The sequence below is a fragment of the Euprymna scolopes genome, chromosome 29, assembly GCF_053919585.1.
Source record: "Euprymna scolopes isolate OS-2025 chromosome 29, ASM5391958v1, whole genome shotgun sequence".
Lineage (NCBI taxonomy): Eukaryota > Metazoa > Mollusca > Cephalopoda > Sepiida > Sepiolidae > Euprymna > Euprymna scolopes.
This window is the reverse complement of record NC_136510.1, coordinates 45,119,322-45,138,146: the sequence shown is the minus strand read 5'-3', so window position 1 is coordinate 45,138,146 and position 18,825 is coordinate 45,119,322. Positions and strand designations below refer to the sequence as shown.

The following is an 18,825-nucleotide window of genomic DNA, read 5'->3' as shown; positions in this document are numbered from 1 at the left end:
AAAATATATGTACATATTATATATATATAAAAAAAACTGCTGGTAATAAAAAGAAAAGGAAAAGAAAAGAAAAAAAGGAAAACACTAGAAAATCACACGGCGGACGATTTAAAAAATTATTAATAATAATAATGAAAATAAACATAAAATAATAAAAAAAGAATATAGAATAAAAAATAAGAAAATAGAGATAAAAATAAAAAATATAAGCTCATTAAGAAACATATATGCATGTGTGTCAGCTGTCAAAACAAATAGTTACCAGTAACTTGCTGACCGAAACATGCTCATGAATGTGTAGCGACATATTAATGCTTCTGCACTGAAGAATCCCGAAAGGATGAAACACTAGTGTCTGTAGGTATTTAATTATTATAGTACAAAAATAATTATGACAGCCCCTTTAAGAAATTCATTTCTTATCGTTGAGCACTTTCAGTTGAATTAAAAGTCGGTCAATTTAGCTCTTATGCATAGATCATCGTATAACGATTAGATAACTGTCTGACTGACGTAATGAACATTTAAATTAAAATGTTTAAAATTCAACGCTATTTCACATGGTTAATGGTAGCCGAATGGATACGGTCTCCGCTAATCGAGCCAGAGATGTCTCGTGTCACGGGGTTCGAATCGTTTGGCTGGTGTTAATCGTGACACCCTGCACTGAAGAATCCCGAAAGGATGAAACACTAGTGTCTGTAGGTATTTAATTATTATAGTAAAAAAATAATTATATATATATATATATATATATATATATATATATATATATATATATAAAACACTGTGTGTGTGTGTGTGTGTGTGTGTGTGTGTGTGTGTGTGTGTGTGTGTGTGTGTGTGTTCCCTATGGATTTCAAAACGGTGAAGCCGATTTTTTAAAAATCACAAACAAAGGTACTTGATGTGTATAGGAGTGTTCTTAGATAGGTTTTGTATCAAAATCCGATGGTTATCGAAAATCGATAATCGAAAAAATCTGGTTAAAGAAAAAAGTCCGATTTTTACCAAAGTTAACACCTTATACAGCCTAACATCACAATTGCATTTGAGAAGTTTTATCACCACACAAGCAGAAAGGTACAGCATATAAAATCAAAAGTAGATTCTTTGATAAGACCAGGGCGCGTTCGAAATAAATGTCTCTGTTTAAACTATGATACTTGATTTTTGTATTTGAAACTTTAATTCAAGCCACTTTATAAAACTAATTTCATAAAACCAACAGTAGGTTTTCAACAGTGCAATATAGACTACAATATATTGTGGACTAACCTACTGCGAGGGGTGGGGGGTGAAACTTCTCCTGGTACACCACAATGAGTTCCTGACTAGAGCAGGCAATCAATCGATTTAATTGAAAAATGGGCGATTTTACCGATTTCAATAACAATAAAAGTATGGGAGGGCAGAACATTTTTCGATTCTCATTCAATCCTGGACAACATCGGGTTTTCCTGCTAATATATATATATATATGGCATAATTATGTTGACACACTGATTCTTGCCAGATCACTGAAGTTAAGCAATGTTGAGCTTGGCCAGTACCAGATGGGTGCCCATTTGGGAAGGCTAGGTGCTGTATGTACCACGCCGAGTCGTAGAAATTTCCAAGTTGGTATCTAAGGGTGCATTAATTCACTGGGAGAGATGCACCCCCAGTTTTCGTTAAGACATGCATCTAGGAGAAGGTAACTCTGATGTAAAAGCCTGCGGTCTACTGTATACTTTGTCCTGTGGCAGTCATCTGCACCAACAAAGGTTAACAATAATACCAAAAAGGTAGTTGGTTCTACACAAAGCCTTCACCACTATAAACAAATCATCTGTGTGGATTTCCGAGAAACTTAATTGCTGTGGTGGAAGCTCATATGTCAAAATTGACGGGAGAGTCCATTATACGTCGAAATTGACGGGAGAGTCCATACTAGCAGGCCGCCCAGAACTACCTGGTCATGAAATACGCTTAAATATGATATTTTAATTTATGCAGAGTTCGTATTTATTATTACAGAGCCAATTCTCTGTTGATTACTATATTGTACCCAATATTTAGTAGTGATTTCAAAAGTTAAAAAAATATACAACCATTAACCAAATCACTCGTTTAATTTTCTCTTCAAGGGGCAATCACCCAGCGATTCTTAACATTACCGACAAAATAAGAAGAAAAAAAAACAATACATATTGTAAAGTCTTCTATGATTAAGGTGAATTCCTTGAAAGTCTTAGAAAAAAAATTTTTTTAAATGATTTTCCTTTTTCATTTAATAACAAATAAAAGTTATAGCATTACTCGGTCCTACAATATTTTCATTTTTAATGTGACAAAATAATCCTTTCAAAGGATGTGGATCGCTCCTATACAAGTAATTCTTGTCAAACTTATTGCCATGAGAAATTATCATTATTTTATTTTTATTCTTTTGGACTGTTTTATAAAAAAAAAGTTTTATTTGTTTGGTGCCAGTAAACTTATAAAATCCGTTTTGATTCGAAAATTATATATTATTATAACAATAATTTGAAAGCATCGAATTTATTTAGCTGAGGATTCAAAATTTAGATAATTTAGATCATTAGAATTAGTTCCCTTGGATTTATTCTATCCAACATTTAAGAATGCGCTCTCCTATACATAAGTCTGAAATCTCGTTTTATCCATGTTTAGAATTTAGAACGAGATCTTGTTTTTTTTGTTTTGTTTTTGTTTTTGTTTTTTGTTTTTCTGGTTGGTCCTTTCATCTTTTTTTTCTCGAACTTTAGCAAGCCCTGTCTCTAAAATATGTCTTCTGGTAGCAGTTACAGAGACTCTCAGAAACACACAACACAAAGTAACATTTACTTTAGTTGCTCACACATATTTCTCTACCTCCAACTCTGACAACATGTGCTTTTTTTTTCTCCCCCACCCCATTGAATTTGATACAGTAATGCATTCTTTCTTTAATACTTATGTCTTATTTATAAGTTGTTTTTTATTTGGAGAGATTTTGTTACATGCAGCACCTGGTAATCCCAAATGGTCACTCAATAAGTACTGACCAAGTTTAATATCTTTTAATTTTGAAGAGCTTAGAGTAACAGTGTATCAACGTTACTATAGCAGTATTATGGACTGACATAATAATGTTGCATATATTTGTTTGTTTGTTTGTTTGTTTGTTTTAAATCTTTGGTAATAACTTATTTTAATTAATATCCCCAATTTTTTTGTTTTGTAGACAATTCTTGTCGGAGACAGTGGCGTTGGCAAAACATCTCTTCTAGTGCAATTTGATCAAGGAAAATTCCAGGCGGGATCCTTTGCGGCTACAGTAGGAATTGGCTTTACGGTAAGTTTTGTTGTTTTTTTTTTTATATACCAAGTCTCTACAGACAGGTTTCAGGCATTTGCTTTCGGTTGCCAGAGATGGTGGTAAAATTTGGGAGAGTCAGAGATGTTAAAAAAAGAAAATAAGAATCACATAATACGACTTGTCATCAACTCGATTCTATTGTCAGCATTGGTTTCCACATTTTTTTTTTTTTTTTAAGAATCAAATATTTACAGAGGAGACCATGTAAACATTTCCAACATCCATCATAAAAGTGGTACGACAGAATTAACAGAATTCAAACCTGCCATGCCGAGATTACCAGTACACGTCAGTGTTCACTTCACTTTTTAAAAATTTCTTTTTGTTTTTTTTTCTTCTCTGAAAATTCATAAGAGAACCCCTTCACACTAGAGAAAAAGATGAGCAGTCTAAGATTCAATTTTGCATTTCAGTAGTCACATATTCCACTTGTTAAGGAGTGTCTTTTTTTGTTTTGTTTTGTTTTGTTTAGGTGACATATATCATCAACTTCCCCTGTGAACTGAACATGCTACCTCAACTGTTCTTCAATTATTAACCCAAGAACTCTCATCTATTTTTTCAATGTGACCACACTATCAAAGTTTCCTGTTCTGCCGACATGTTATGCTTATAATGTCCAGATTTAATGCCAATTTCCAAAAGCTGTCTAACAAATGGCAGCATGTAAAAACAGTAAACCGATGATAATCATGATAATGACAATGATTCTATATATAAAATTTTACTGTTACTTTATTTGACTTCAGTCAAAGTTCTCAGAAATCAAGGGGCCAGCTACCTGGGGCTAACACTTGAACTCTATATGAGATACATAGATATTCGAATGTTCCATAAAAGTACTTTATCTCTCAAACACTGAGTTAGTAAAGAAATTGAGAACATAATTTCCTTCTCCCCAATTAACCATTTTCATATGTTGTAGTATATCTTTCATGTTGGTTTCTTGGTCTTACTGGATTCCAGGATAGTAATTTATCTAGTCTGGTGGAGTATCCAGCTTTGTGTTATTACTTGAGGTGACATCACTTAGAGAAGGTGCACCATTCCTTGCAAAAGCTAATGTGGGTTAGCTGTAGACAAGAGATCCTATTTGGGCTGCGAATACTATGTAATTTTGAATATTTGGTCAAGGTTTACTTCTAGGGAAAAGTATTCTCATATCAGGTTGATCTGACAAACCGCTGTACTGAGAGACTTTAGACATTCGAGGATAGTGTCAAGTGTGTGTGTGTGTGTGTGTGTGTGTGTGTGTGTGTGTGTGTGTGTGTGTGAGGACAATTCTCTACCTATATATTCAATGAATTTTTAATCTACAGACTTGAAATTTGCTATATAGGGTATTCAGACACGTGGGAAACTTTTTAATTGGTTTTCATCCTGAAAAAAGGGTTGCTAATGAGTCAAAATTTATAAATTGTTATGTGGGATTCATTAGATTTTTGTCCGTTTGTCGCCGTTTCACAAATGTGTATGCATGAATCGTTCAAATGACAGATTACCTATTTTAAGAATAAGTAGGTTTGAAAACACTTTTTAAAGAGCGTGTCAAACTGGCCTAATGGTTATCATACTTGACTCACTATCTTTTGGTTTTGGTTTCGATCTTAGCTCGAGTATATTTTCTTTTTTTTTTTTACTTACAAGAAGTGAACTGTTTAGAAAAACATAATACTCGCATGCATAGTCTCAGTTTCTGTATGAATTAAAATATCATATTTATGCATATTTTATGACCAAGCAATGCCGGATGGTCTGCTAGTATATATATATATATATATATATATATATATATATATATATATATATATATATACCATGTAATGCATAACAAACTGTGGTGCTGGATATGACCTTAAACTATATCCGATGGTGAGGCCCCACCTTGCGGGCCTTGGGGAGTGTGGAGCCACCCTTTAATTGCCATTGCTCCCAGGTCCACTCTGACCCGGAGTGGTAGTACCTGTTAGGGTCCCAACTATGGGTAAAATAGAATCTGAGTTAAAAAATATATATATATACTCCATTAAAAATCGTTCCTCAAAATAACTAGATTCCGCATTAAATAACCTGAAAAAGGTTGATATGCCGTAAAACAACCAACCATAACAAACTGTACAAACAGCATCTTCAACTATTTTTCTTCAGTTGTAACAATGCAATGTAATGTTTTAAATAGAACAGTGTTGTTCGCTAACTCTAAATTAATCATCATCAGATGAATAATTTAGAGTTTTCTAAATAGTGACCCTAAGAAAAATCCTGTCAAATCATCGGCTTTGCGATTCCAGCTGACCATAGAGTGAATATCAAAGAAAAGGAGAAACGGATCAAATATACAGAGCTAGGCAGAGAGCTGAAAAGGATATGGATGATGAAGAAAATCAAAATAATACCTATAATTATAGGAGCACTAGCAACAATCCTGATAAACTTTGGAAAAAGAATGGAGAAATTGGAATCAAAGGAATGACTGGCAAAATACAACAAACAACAATAATGAAAACGGCTGAAATATTAAGGAAAACCCTTGAGTGTGGAAACCAACACACATGAGTAACAAGCGCACACCAGACAAATTGCTGCAGAGGCAAAACATGAAACGCCACATGGAACCAAGAACATTGAAGCCGCATATTTGTAAGTTCTCTAGCCATTACCACATCACTGAACCCCCCCCACCTCAAAAAACAAAAGTGAAACCAAACAGCCAAGCATAGTCAAGGAGGAAGGAAAGACCGAGGAGAGAGCACTGACCAGATCTCCACTGGATAAGTGCAAAGAGAACTGGGATCTTGGGGACGCTTATTGCTACTCAAATTCCAGTAAAGACCAATAGCCGCTGCCAGCGATAATGCAAATTTATTTGCAAATACTATCGAAAGAACTGGAGAGAACTGGAAATCTGGGGAGGCTTGTTGTCACTCAACTTCCAGGGAACACCACAGGCTGTTTTGAAGGTGAGATCTTTGATAACCTGTGTGAAAGCTCCTTGTGAGCCAATAATAATAATAGAAGAACCAAGGAGGGAGAGCACTAATGAGACCTCCACTGGAAGAGTGCAAAGACTACTGGGATTCAAGTGAAGACCAATGGTCGTTGCAAGTCAGAAATCAATGGTAAGTGGCTGTTGTGATAATGCAAAGTCATTTGTAAATGTTATTGAAAGAGGTGCCGAGCACTGAAATTCTGGAGAGACTTGTTTTTATCAGATTCCAGGGAACACTGCCGGTTATTATCACTGAGCAATCTCGGATGCTTGAGAACTCTCAATGTGTATGAATAATAATAATACAAACATATAAGCTGTGTTAGACTGTTTTATCTATTCTGAGTCGAACAAACATTTTTGTATTGTTAGATCTTAATTTCATTTTCCAGTTGCAATAACACGCCTCGCAGTAAATCGGATGGTTTGAATGACAGATAATTCAGTCATAGGAGATTTCTTTTCCGCACGAGTCCACCAAAAATACTCGAGGAAATTGTCCGGTCAGTTTTGGATTATTCACTGTTAAAAGAACTTGATCCGTTAATAAAGGATCAGATTCTATTTGAGATGTCAATTGGTTGCTTCTCGTTTTCAGATTATGCAGTTGGAATAACAAACAATACTTACTGGGTTTATTAAAACAAACAATATTGAACGATTGACTGAATTCATATCAGAAACCAGTGACAAAAGGGGAAGGAAATAGTAACATACTGGACATTTTAATGGCGGTTGTTGGTTGGCTGTTGGGTTTGATGGCATCTTAACCACCATTGGGTTATTGTATGACAAAATCGTATGTTACTTTTCTGAACTTTTGGAGATGAAAATTGATCGTTTATATTACTTCGATTGTATCTTGAGATATTGAAAAATTGGGTATGGCTGAACACATATCAAAAAAATATAAATAAAGATCTGGCCAGAGATAGGTTAGTTTGGAAGTCTCGGCCCCCAAAATCAACAGAGATTAGGCCATTCCTGTAATGACGTGGTCCTTGTTGATTGCAGTTTAATGCTAGTTCTGTGCAGTTCTAGGAGGTCCAACCTCCCAGGATTTTGCCTTCTCTCTTTGAGAAGGGGTTAGTTTATTGCTAATCACCTGAGGCGCTATTATTGGGGAATGCTGACAGGGTTGCCCAGGCACTTTTTGTAGGTCAGAGTGCCTCTCCTTGAGGACGCTGACTTCTCAATCCCATTTTCTGAAGCTGGTGTCAAAGTTCTTGCAGTGGAAGAAAACTAAATACCCTATTCGATTCCACCTTTTTTTCTGCCTTCTATATTCCCCAACTGTATCAACTACTCATGCTTATTTCATTCGCAATCCTTGTAGGTATGACACTATGATGTATCCAGTGATAAACCCTAATTTGGGAGTTTTGGAGTTACCCTTAGTTCCTATTACTTGTGAGATTCCTATCTATCGATCAGGCAAAATTTTTATATCTCCATATGTATCAACTATTCAAGCACACCATAACCACAATCGTCCTGGGTATGACACAAGCTTTATCTGGTAGTAAGGCCCCAATTTGGTAACTTTAAGGAAAGTGATGTTACTCCTCAGTTATCATTACTCCTAGGTCACTCTGACCCGGAGGAGTGGTCGTACCTGTCAGGATAGTATCTATGCATTAAATATACACTATTTATATACAAAACATGCTTAAAAAAACAATCAATTTTAGCTATTATACGTTTACAATTTATTTTTGTGCATGTGTGTGTGTGCAAGTTTCTCCTTTTATACCTTTTTTCTTTGAGTAATGTTTTTATCATCATATATTGGCCACCTTTTGATGTTGAGAGACGATGATAGATACACTCCTGCAAGTGTGTCTTCATTGGTAGCGGTGGTCTATAATGAATCAAGTGTTATGCAAGCATAAATGACACATATCTTGGAACACTATTGTTCAAGTCCACTGGCAAGGGGTCAATATCGACTGTAGACAATACCGGCTATAGGCAAGCAAAATTAGTGAAAAACGTGACACTGTGATAAAATACCCTTCATGGGAGTTGGAGTTCTCAACATTTAAAGTGTGTGTGTGTGGGGGGGGGGGGCTTGTGCCTAACTTTTATGGTTCTCGTGGGGAGACAGGTAGATTTGAAAAGGTTACATTAAAACATGTCAGATAGGGTTTAATTGCAAAAAGTGTGTAGTCAATCTGATTTGATCTTGGCTGAGTTTGACACATGTCTGTGACGGTCAGGAAGGCTGAACACTTTGCGCAGGAGGCATTTCTGTTGAACTGTTTGTACACCATTTTCCCACTTTTTGCACCAGTTGGATTTTTTCACATCAAGCTGAAGAAACATGCAATGATCTTGTCTCAGTTGAACAAAAGACGTGGTGTACACAAGACAAACAGTGTTGTAATATATATTTCCCCCCCCCCCCATTTTTACCCCAAACAAGGCACAGTGCCAATTTTTATTATTTGGGTCATTCAAAAACTACTGTTCTTATCTTGGATTTTATTCTCACCATGTTTCGGCGGATTTAATCTCTAGTCTTCTTCAGATGTATTTTGTTGAACTCAGAAGTCTGTATGGAATTTCAAACTGAACTCCTTATTTAAATAATAAGTGGTAGATTGCTCTCCTCCCCTCAGCCATGATCAGAAAGAAGTCATTTAATCATATTCTTAGTATCGCCAATATTTAGGATTAGACCTTCAACTTCCAACAGATAAAGTTCTAAATATCGAACTGAACACATTAATTAATACACAGAAAAAATATTATTCTTATTTTATTATATTATAATAACCCCTTCTATATATTCCTTTGTCAAACAATAAATTCTTAAATCGAATATATGTCTCTATATGTTGTTTTTTCAGAATTTAAAATTGAACCAATATCTATCAGGATTGTTCATCTGAACCACGAAAATATTATTCTGTAATAATCAGTTCTTAGTGACAGGATTCTGAAGGTTAAGGGTTCGATTCTCAGTACAGGCGGTATTAACTAATAATAAAATATAATTTTCTTAAGAATTTTACTAGGAACAAGAACAATCTACCCCATGGATTGAATAAAGGGTTTAGTTTGAAATTGCATATGGATCCCCGAGTTCAACAAGACACACCTCAAGAAGGTCGAATCAACTGAAATGTTGTGAGAATAATATCTAAGATGAGATAATCCAAATTATCAATCATCGCCTTAAAAATTTTGGAAATAAATATTTGATGTTTGAATTCTAACAACTTTGTTGATAGTATATGTTGTGTTACTATGGATAACAACTGGTTTTCTATAGAAAGATAACAAAGGATAATCTATATATATAAAAGCGAAAAGTATGTATGTGTGTTCGCTTTTTCTGTGTGTCAACAAAAGGCTTTTTTCAGAAAAGCGGTCGCTCGCTTCACAACTTTTTATATCACATATAAATCGTAATATCTCACAGTTAACAACGAAGCTCGCCTGTCTATTTAATTTGCTCGATTTTGGGAAGATAAATATTCAATATTTGTCACTCACCGCATGTGGGTTAGTCTTCTTCCTATAACATCTTGGGGGAGGGAAAAAAAAGCGTTCAGCAGTAAATGAATACTATCCCGTAGTCAAACTTGACCTCATTAACTCATTAAAACGGGCACCTGCTAAATCCAAGTAATTAAATAAATTCAAACATGTTTCCGTTAGCATCTCGCGGTGGGGCAATGGTTAATGTCGCACTTTTTTTTTTTTTCACACTTTAATTTACAATGGTTCGGGTTCGATCCTCATACTTACTTTTTTTTTAACCCCCCACCCACACACCTCCAAACACCCGGGCAACGCCGGATACCCCTCGCTAGTAATTAAGAAATAATTCAATGTATGTATGTATGTATGTATGTATGTATGTATGTATGTATGCATGTATGTATGTGTGTGTGTGTGTGTGTGTGTGTGTGTGTGTGTACGTACGTTTATTCTTTCAGAAACATTTTGTCAAAGTGAAGCATATGAAATATGATATATAAAGAGGATGAAAATAAAGGATATAATTATCAAATGAAAATGTATACTAAAAATGTTCCATAACAATAAAAATACATGTATTGCCAGGGTAAACAGACAGAGAGAGATATGCATAAAAAATGTATGAATAAAGAATACTCACATTTGAGCCAAATTCTTCTGTGAGCTTTATCTGATTATGACCAAAAGATGCCAGATGGTATGCAACATCAATTTTTGTGGATGTGATGTTAGATGATTAGGTGATTGGAGCTGCATCTAATCGTTAGACACCCAACCCAAACCAGAAAGATTAACATATCCAGTTTGTATATTCATATGTGGATGGAATTTGATATATTTTTGGATTTACGGAAAGAATTCATCCTCTCATAGGCTAGTAAATTTTCAGATTTGATAATTGGGATCTGATCCACCAAAGATGATTCCTTACTACTTCTGAGTCAACAAAAACACTTTTTGAATTACTACATGCATAGGTAGAACAGTCAGAGCTAGTGCTACTTACCTCCCTTCTACCCTTAGTTTTACTGAATTTTCTTACTTAAAATATTGTCGGAAAAATAATATCGAATCACTTTTTGACAGTAACAATCTATTAATAATAATAATAATAATAATAAGAAGAAGAAGAAGAAGAAGAAGAAGAAGAAGAAGAAGAAGAAGAACTGTTATTAGGTATGTCCATTTATTGGGCCAAAATGTAAATTTTATCAAATATTCATCATTTTGAAAAATCGTTATATTAAATTTGGAAACATAATTTATGCTGAAAATTAAATTTAGATCATTTTTATGATTTTAAATTATTAATTAAAAATTTAATTAAAAGCAACATGAAAACATTAGTTTGTATTATTTGGATTGTTTCGACTACTAGTCACATCTCGCGTGTTATTTTCGCATCAACCCATTGCAGGTTATTTAATGTCCAATCAACTTTTTTAAACATTATACCATGTTGTCATGACCAGGTCATGACCGATGGAACGAGAACAATATACACCCATGGGTTAAATAAAGCGTTTCAGTTTGAAATTCCATATAATTTCATAAGTTTGACATAAAGATTCCCAAGATGTACCTGAAGAAGTTTTAAAGTTACAGATTTGACCTTAGATAACCTGAAAAGGGTTGAAGTATCTGAAAACGAAACAACCAAATCAAACACCATGAATAAATAACTTAAGATATAAAAAACCTGGCGCGTATCTTTTTCTAAAATGACTAGATTCAGCATTAAATAACCTGAAAAAGGTTGATATGCCATAAAACAAAACAACTGAACCAAACCAGAAATTCTTGCAATATGAGGCAAGGTAAAAAAATAAAAATAAATAAATAAGCTTGACTATTTTATATTCAGAACAGCATCTTGTCTTGTAATGAATTTCTTAAAGTAAATCTTTTTTCATCTCTTAGTAAAACCTAAAAGCTTTCACAGAGTAAAGTTTCCATGACAATTCTTGGTGATTTCTTTCAAAAGACACCATTTTGGGTAAAAGCAGACGTGATTGCTCAAAATTAAAAAAAAAAAAAAAAAGTATCGATACAATAACATGTTTGTTCAGAAAATAACTCGACTAACTGTAATCATAACATTTTCTACTCGGTGCACAAGCATTGTACATATATCACTTCTGATATGTTCATTACCTCCGCCAAGAAAAATATTATGTTTTTGGTCAAATTTCTCCTTATGTTTGTTTGTGTACAGTCGAACGTCCCCAATCGCCTGACCAATTATCACCAAACTTGATCAAATTATCGGTCATGATCTAACTTATCCTATTTTATTTACCTCCTCTCAAGGAGATTAGACACAAGGTCAGATGTGGATCTGATGGCAGGGTTTCTGTGGAACAAACTAAATTCGAACTTGAAACACCCAAACTATCATTCCATGTCGTTAACCACTTAGCCACAAACACCCCCAATTAAAACATGGTCAAACTTATAACGGGTTTAAATTTGAAATATCTAGATGAAAGTCACACTTTTGGCGAAAACTCCTGTTCTGTTCATTGTAAAAACTTGTTACTTGCTCCATATTATAACCAATGAAGTCTTGAACATTTAACCTTGAAAGTTAGGTCATGGTAGAAATTTTGATGAAATTTCAACTTCAGATTTTTACAAATGTGATTTGTGGTGATTTGGTAGTTTTGATAACTTTGACCAAATTTAAGTCTGATCAAATAAATAGTTTTTTAGTCATAAACGTTTCCGTGGCATAACTTTGGGAATGCCTTATGGAATATGCTGTGATCCCATAACGGTTCAGAAGGAAAACATAACCCCGAAACTCAGGGAAAACAAAAAATATTAAACAGAAAAGCAAATGCAATAAATGAGGAGTGTGGGTATACACCATTAAACATAATCTGTGTTGTCCTAATGTTGAGAGACATATTCTCCCAGTTTTTATAGTAATTAGAAGAGTTTAAAGGGTGAAACAATAAAAGTGTCGCCCGGAAGAAAACAATATTACAGCTTTATTTTAAAACTTTCATTGAAAAAATTCACTTCAGGTAATTTGATTATGTAGTAGAGTTGGCATCTATTCAATGTAGCCGCCTTCAGCCTTAATCACCACCTTGATAACTCCGGAACTGGGAACATGCCTTTTCCACAAGCACCAGCAAAAGTTTGGTGAATACTCGGCGGATGGTGGCGATCAGGCTGGCTTTGGTGTTGTGAGAAGTCGTATTGGTGATGTTCTCGACATATGACCAAACGAATTAGTCCAGCGGGTTCAGATCAGGGGAGGAGGGGAACAGTGAGAGAATGGTACAAAGTTGTAGCAATCCTTTTGAAGCCAAGCCTGGGTCTCTTTGGACTTGTGGGCCAGCACTGAGTTCTGCTGCCACACCCAGGGTCCACCAGCGGTCACCTGATTGCACTAGGGGATTACTACGCACTTCAGCACATCCAGGTGCCTTTGGTGCTGACTTTCAAGCCGACTTCAGAGATGTGAGGTGGCATGATGTGGCCCACACATCAAAGACCATAACCGCGGGAAACTTTATTTTCATCACCCTGGGCATGTCCCTGTTATTCGTGGCTATCCAGTGATGCATTTTGAGGGTGCTGACAATGATTCTGTTGTTATAACTTAGATTTGTAGAAAATATGAGTTGTACAGCAGTGCATCTCCAATCTCGCTCATTGTTTCACTTTCAGACATGAGAGAAGATTCCTATCATTCTTGGGATTTGTACACAACTAGCCAACTAGTAGATTGTCTGCAACAAAAAAAAAAAAAGAAAGAAATTGGTTTTCATCAAATAGAAATGGAATCATGTCGTCTTTTCTATGGCAACAATTTTATCATTCCATCCTGTATTATTATCCATAGAGTGGACACACCACAACAGAATATGAAGAAGTAAAGCCCAGATAAAACTTTGGCTCATCCTTACATTGTCAGATGGAGGTATGCAGTCTCATGACTGACTTAAGTTCTTGTTGTATATATAATGCCACTCATAATTTTATCTTGGATGCAATCCAAGTTAAAAATGAATTAGTAGGCAACAGAATTTAGATAATGGACAAGTAATTATTACTGGCAGAGCGTCACTTTGAGCAAGTTTGAATTATTCATTTTTTGCAATTTACAAAAGTCAAGAATTTGTCAACCACTGGTGACATAATTGAGAAAAATATGTTAGAATCATTAGTGAACAGTTTTTTTCCCCCTATGCCAATATATATTATTAAAAAGAATCGGTTTATAATATATTAGTCACATTTTCTGGTTTGACTCCAGAAAGACTGAAGTATTTTCTCGGTGAGCCAATGATTATAATAATGCTGTCACATTGGATGACTAATCAGACTACTAATAATTTCTACTGGACCTTTTAGGACGCTTGTGAACCCTAAAGATTTCAGGATGAACATACAGCCGTGAAGAAAGGTACACTGGTGTAGCAGTGCTAAACATTGATATCTATTTCCTTTGGCGAAGAGTAACCTTACCCTAAAGCAGTTTTTTGGTCACACAATGATCAATAAAACTATGGTGTAGTAATTTTTACCAGACCATTTTAGGATCCCTGTGAACCCCAAAGGTCTTCGTATAAACAGAGAGCCACAAAGAAAAATAGAGCAATAATTAGGAAACAGTTGAATTTATATATATATATATATATATATATATATATATATATATATATATATATATATATATATATATATATATATATAAATGAAAATTACAATTGAATTTACCAAAATGATCCAAGATGGTAAAATTAAAGTAAATTATAAATATTAAAGAATTAATATTTATAAAATTATCTCAGCCAGATATAAAAGCTCGATAATACCAAATAGGAAATAGAGCTTATAATATGAGCAAACAGTTAATGAAATATGTTAAAAAACACTTTGAAATGAGTTAAAAACATATTTAATCTGAAAAGGAAACACTAGATAAATGGATAGTCCTTAATCCGCGGAGTTTTGCTAATTCCTACCCTCTGATGAGAAGGAGAGTATTTCTTCGAAACTCCGTGGATTAAGGACTATCCATTTATCTAGTGTTTCCTTTTCAGATTAAATATGTTTTTAACTCATTTCAAAGTGTTTTTTAACATATTTCATTAACTGTTTGCTCATATATATATATATATATATATATATATATATATATATATATATATATATATATATATATATTGGCCAGGCTCAGTACCAGATGTGTGACCATTTTGGTTAGGCACTGTATGTATCACGCCGAGCCATAGAAATTTCCAGGTTGGTATTCATTGGGAGAGATGCACTCTCAGTCTTTGTTAAAACATGCATCTAGGAGAAGGTAACTCTGATGTAAAAACCTGCAGTCTACTGTATACTCTGTCCTGTAGCAGTCATCTTCACCGACAAAGGTTAGCAGTCATACCAAAAAGTGTGATTGGTTCTACACAAAGCCTTCACCGCTATAAACAAATCATCTGTGTGGATTTCCAAGCAACTTAGTTGTTGTGGCGGAAGCTCATACGTCAAAATCAATGGGAGAATCCATCATATATCATATACATTCACTAGAAACGCAGCAAAAACAATGCCAAATACGGCGAAGGATAAACTCAAAAGTAAGTCTGAGTTTTTGTGTTCTTCACGACATTTACTTATGCTCATCCTTAATGATGCATTAGCATGATGCCTGCTTTCATGCCATAGAAAAGTTGTAGATTTTCAGAACACAATTTTTTTTTCTTTCTTTGTTTTTTTTTTTGTTGCAATGTCGGGCCACATAACTGATAACTTTCAAGAAGACAATCTGGTGCATCTGGAGTCAGGTTGGAGTTTCTGTCTGAGCCCATATGATGTGAAACCTGAAATTGACCATGAGGGCAGTGCATCACTGAAGATTTTTCTTGAAGCATTCATAGTAATGTTTTTCACAAGGGGCAATATTATAATTTCAATCCATGTATCATTTATCTTTCATTTTGTGTGTCTTCTTGAATACGTTTTCTTTCAGCTTATCTGCTGCAAACAAGAATCACCACATCCACTCCATATTGCAAACAAATCACCAGTAGCTCCCCAGTTGCATTAAAAGAGGCGAGGGAGATTAATTGCCTCTCGCCTGTCACATGATCGTTTGTATGGGAAACCTTTCAACTGTGTGAGAATGTTGATAAGACCAAAGAAATATTTTCAGATGATTGCTGCAGACTTTGAACGCCCAAGATTAGTTCATTTCATCCCCCCCCCCATCATCAAACCGACCTTGTGTTATATTCAGTGTGGGGAGAAGACAGGCTAATAAAAACATTATGCTATACATGATGAATAAAAGAAATCCTTTTCATATCACTTTTGACACGTATGCTGTTAGTTTGCCATTCTTTGCCTTGTCCGATACAAAGCTGCAATATCTACAGAACAAACACTATTATTTGTATACGTGACCTACATAGATATCAGAGTTCGAATGAAAGTTGCTAAGTGAGCACCAAAAAATCTGTGCCATGTCGACTGCTGATATGTGTCGATTGACTATTTGGCATCATTAGGCTTAATAAATCATGACTTGCTAAATATTTTTGCTTACCTCATATATCATAATATAACGGAGATTTGGTGTCTATCTGTCTGAGACTTGAAAATTATCTATATGTATGCATTTATCTACAAGTTTGTTTCGTTATCTCCGGTTAGACCAGATTGTGTACTAACATGAACATTCTCGTGACAGTTTTCTGAACCTTACTATTTCCGTGCTGGCTCATGACAAATTAGAAGTGGGTATTTTGTTTGTGACACCAGCACTAAAAAATTACCATACAGAGCCAACGGACTTCCTCTGTCTGCTTTGGTTTTTCAACACAGGCTTTCTTTCCCAGATACATTGTCTTCACCATGGCTGAGCAACTCCATTTACCCCCTGTTTGGTAACTCTCCAGAATGTTAAAGGAAAGTTAACAGTTGCTACACCTTTCCCAAGGGTGACTTGGAACTATGCAGGGCAGAGACGTTCATCTTCCTGAAGTATTATATATACCCATTTACCTAAATACATACAGTGTCTAGCATTCGTAAATGTGTTACATAGAGTTATCACTGAAGTTATCACTAGGGTTATCATAGAGGGGCACCAAATTGACGTTTGGTGTATAACATAAAAGGGGAGGACCATAATTGTATTTGTTGTCATGGAATGATTATTATTAGAATGAAAGGAGATTATGCGTGTCATAAAAGAATTCCGTGTGCATATGATCGTCTAGTTTCATATGCGGTTGTGTGTGTTCATATCTAATTGTTCATATGCTTTTGTGTGTGTGTTACATGCATTTTCTTCGACATACCTTACTTCATGTGTCGTCGATGTTGATCCATCTGGCATTCATCTTCTCTTGGAGGGAGACTGGTACCTGTTAGACGAAGATTTATCACTCCAAGACGATGAATGGGTTTTGTAGTTTTTTATTTTCCTTCCAGATGTCGACACAGAATCTGGAAGTGAATCTTGCTTGCTTTGAACACGTCAGCGTCCCCCACCCCCAGTGAAGGGGAGGGAACAGCTATTAAGCCGTCCGTCTTCTTCAAAGCCCAAATCCAGTCTCTCAGATCTAGCCAACCTGACCACGTCACTCATACGTAATCTGGTCAGCTGACCCTCGGTTCTGGTAAACGTGTCTACACTCCACATTTACTCACCTCTCTCTCTCTCTCTCTCTCTCTCTCTCTCTCTCTCTCTCTCTCTCTCTCTTTCAATCCATTCTCTAACAAATGGTCACTCATCTCGTACTGACCAGGCTCAACATTACTTAACTTCTATGATCTAATGAGAACCACATTTGGTACAAATAAACTTCACTCCATGTCTGACTCTATACTCACTCTATACAATATATTTAATTCATGAATATCTAAAACTTTTTGTATTATCATCGTTCAGTGATATAGGGGGACACTTTAGTGATTGTCTCATCAGCAAGAGGTGTGATTCTTAATGAGCTTCACACACACCGGACCTTTTATCCCCAGTTTTGTGTGTGTGTGTGTGTGTGTGTGTGTGTGTGTGTGTGTGTGTGTGTGTGTGTGTGTGTGTGTGTGTGTGTGAGATTATCTCAAAGATAATTTCTATCGAAATAATTCCTGGATTATTCCTGAACTGAAGAGGGCCATCACAGTGAAAATTAGGACAGTGTGTCAGAGTTATTGAGAATTTTGTATGCTATATCCAGGTGTGCTTATCATTGAATGGCAATAAAACTGTTGGACATTTATGACTGAAACCACACAAAAAAAGAAATGACTAAGTCTATCATTTGCCACCCCACGCCCCACGCCCATTTAGCCCCAAAAGTCCCCAGGGCCTTAACATATTTAAATTTGAGTTCAGCACCATGTGAAACTGCTAAATCGACATACATAGAAAATTTTGGACAAAAAATACTCCCCAAAATGGAGTGTTTTTATTAGCCCTAAAAGAGCCTCTGGGGCACACTCAATCATTATAGCGAAGTATAGGCAAAGAAAATAATATAAAAATCAGTTTGTTACAATTTTTCAGAGAGTTTTATCAAAATCCAAAGCACCAATTTTTCTTAATAAGCACAAAAGTTTCAATTTTAACCATTTTAACCCGAAAAGCACCCCTAGGAGGGGAAACTGGAGTTTTCCCTGAAAATCCGTTCTGTTACTTTTTACTCATATCATGTTTAATGTTTATGCAAAATTTCAAAAATTCCAAGGCGTAGTTATTGAGAAAAGTGCGGACAAACGAACATACGAATGGACGAACGGAAACGGGTGAATTTACAGGTCCGCCCTCTTTTTGTTGGGGGACCAACAAAAGTATTGGAAGTGTGAAACATTTGTTGATTCACATTCAATCCCTAACAACGTCGGGTCTCCCTGCTAGCAGAGAATAGTTCTCTCTTCCCCACACACAGCCTATACTTGGGGTGGGTATTCTAGTTAGCATACATGGTGACAGGTTGTCTACAACTATTTGTTG

General features: G+C 35.3%; 1 protein-coding gene across 2 annotated transcripts in view; it reads left to right on the top strand.

The window, feature by feature from the left end:
* LOC145252634 (ras-related protein Rab-37-like) overlaps positions 1-18,825 on the top strand; it is a 233,562-nt gene that overhangs the window by 55,046 nt on the left and 159,691 nt on the right. For both annotated transcript variants that reach the window (XM_080112362.1, XM_080112363.1), the window contains exon 2: positions 3,230-3,340. In XM_080112362.1, coding sequence (XP_079968488.1) covers positions 3,230-3,340 — 111 coding nt within the window. The remainder of the gene's footprint in view (positions 1-3,229; positions 3,341-18,825) is intronic.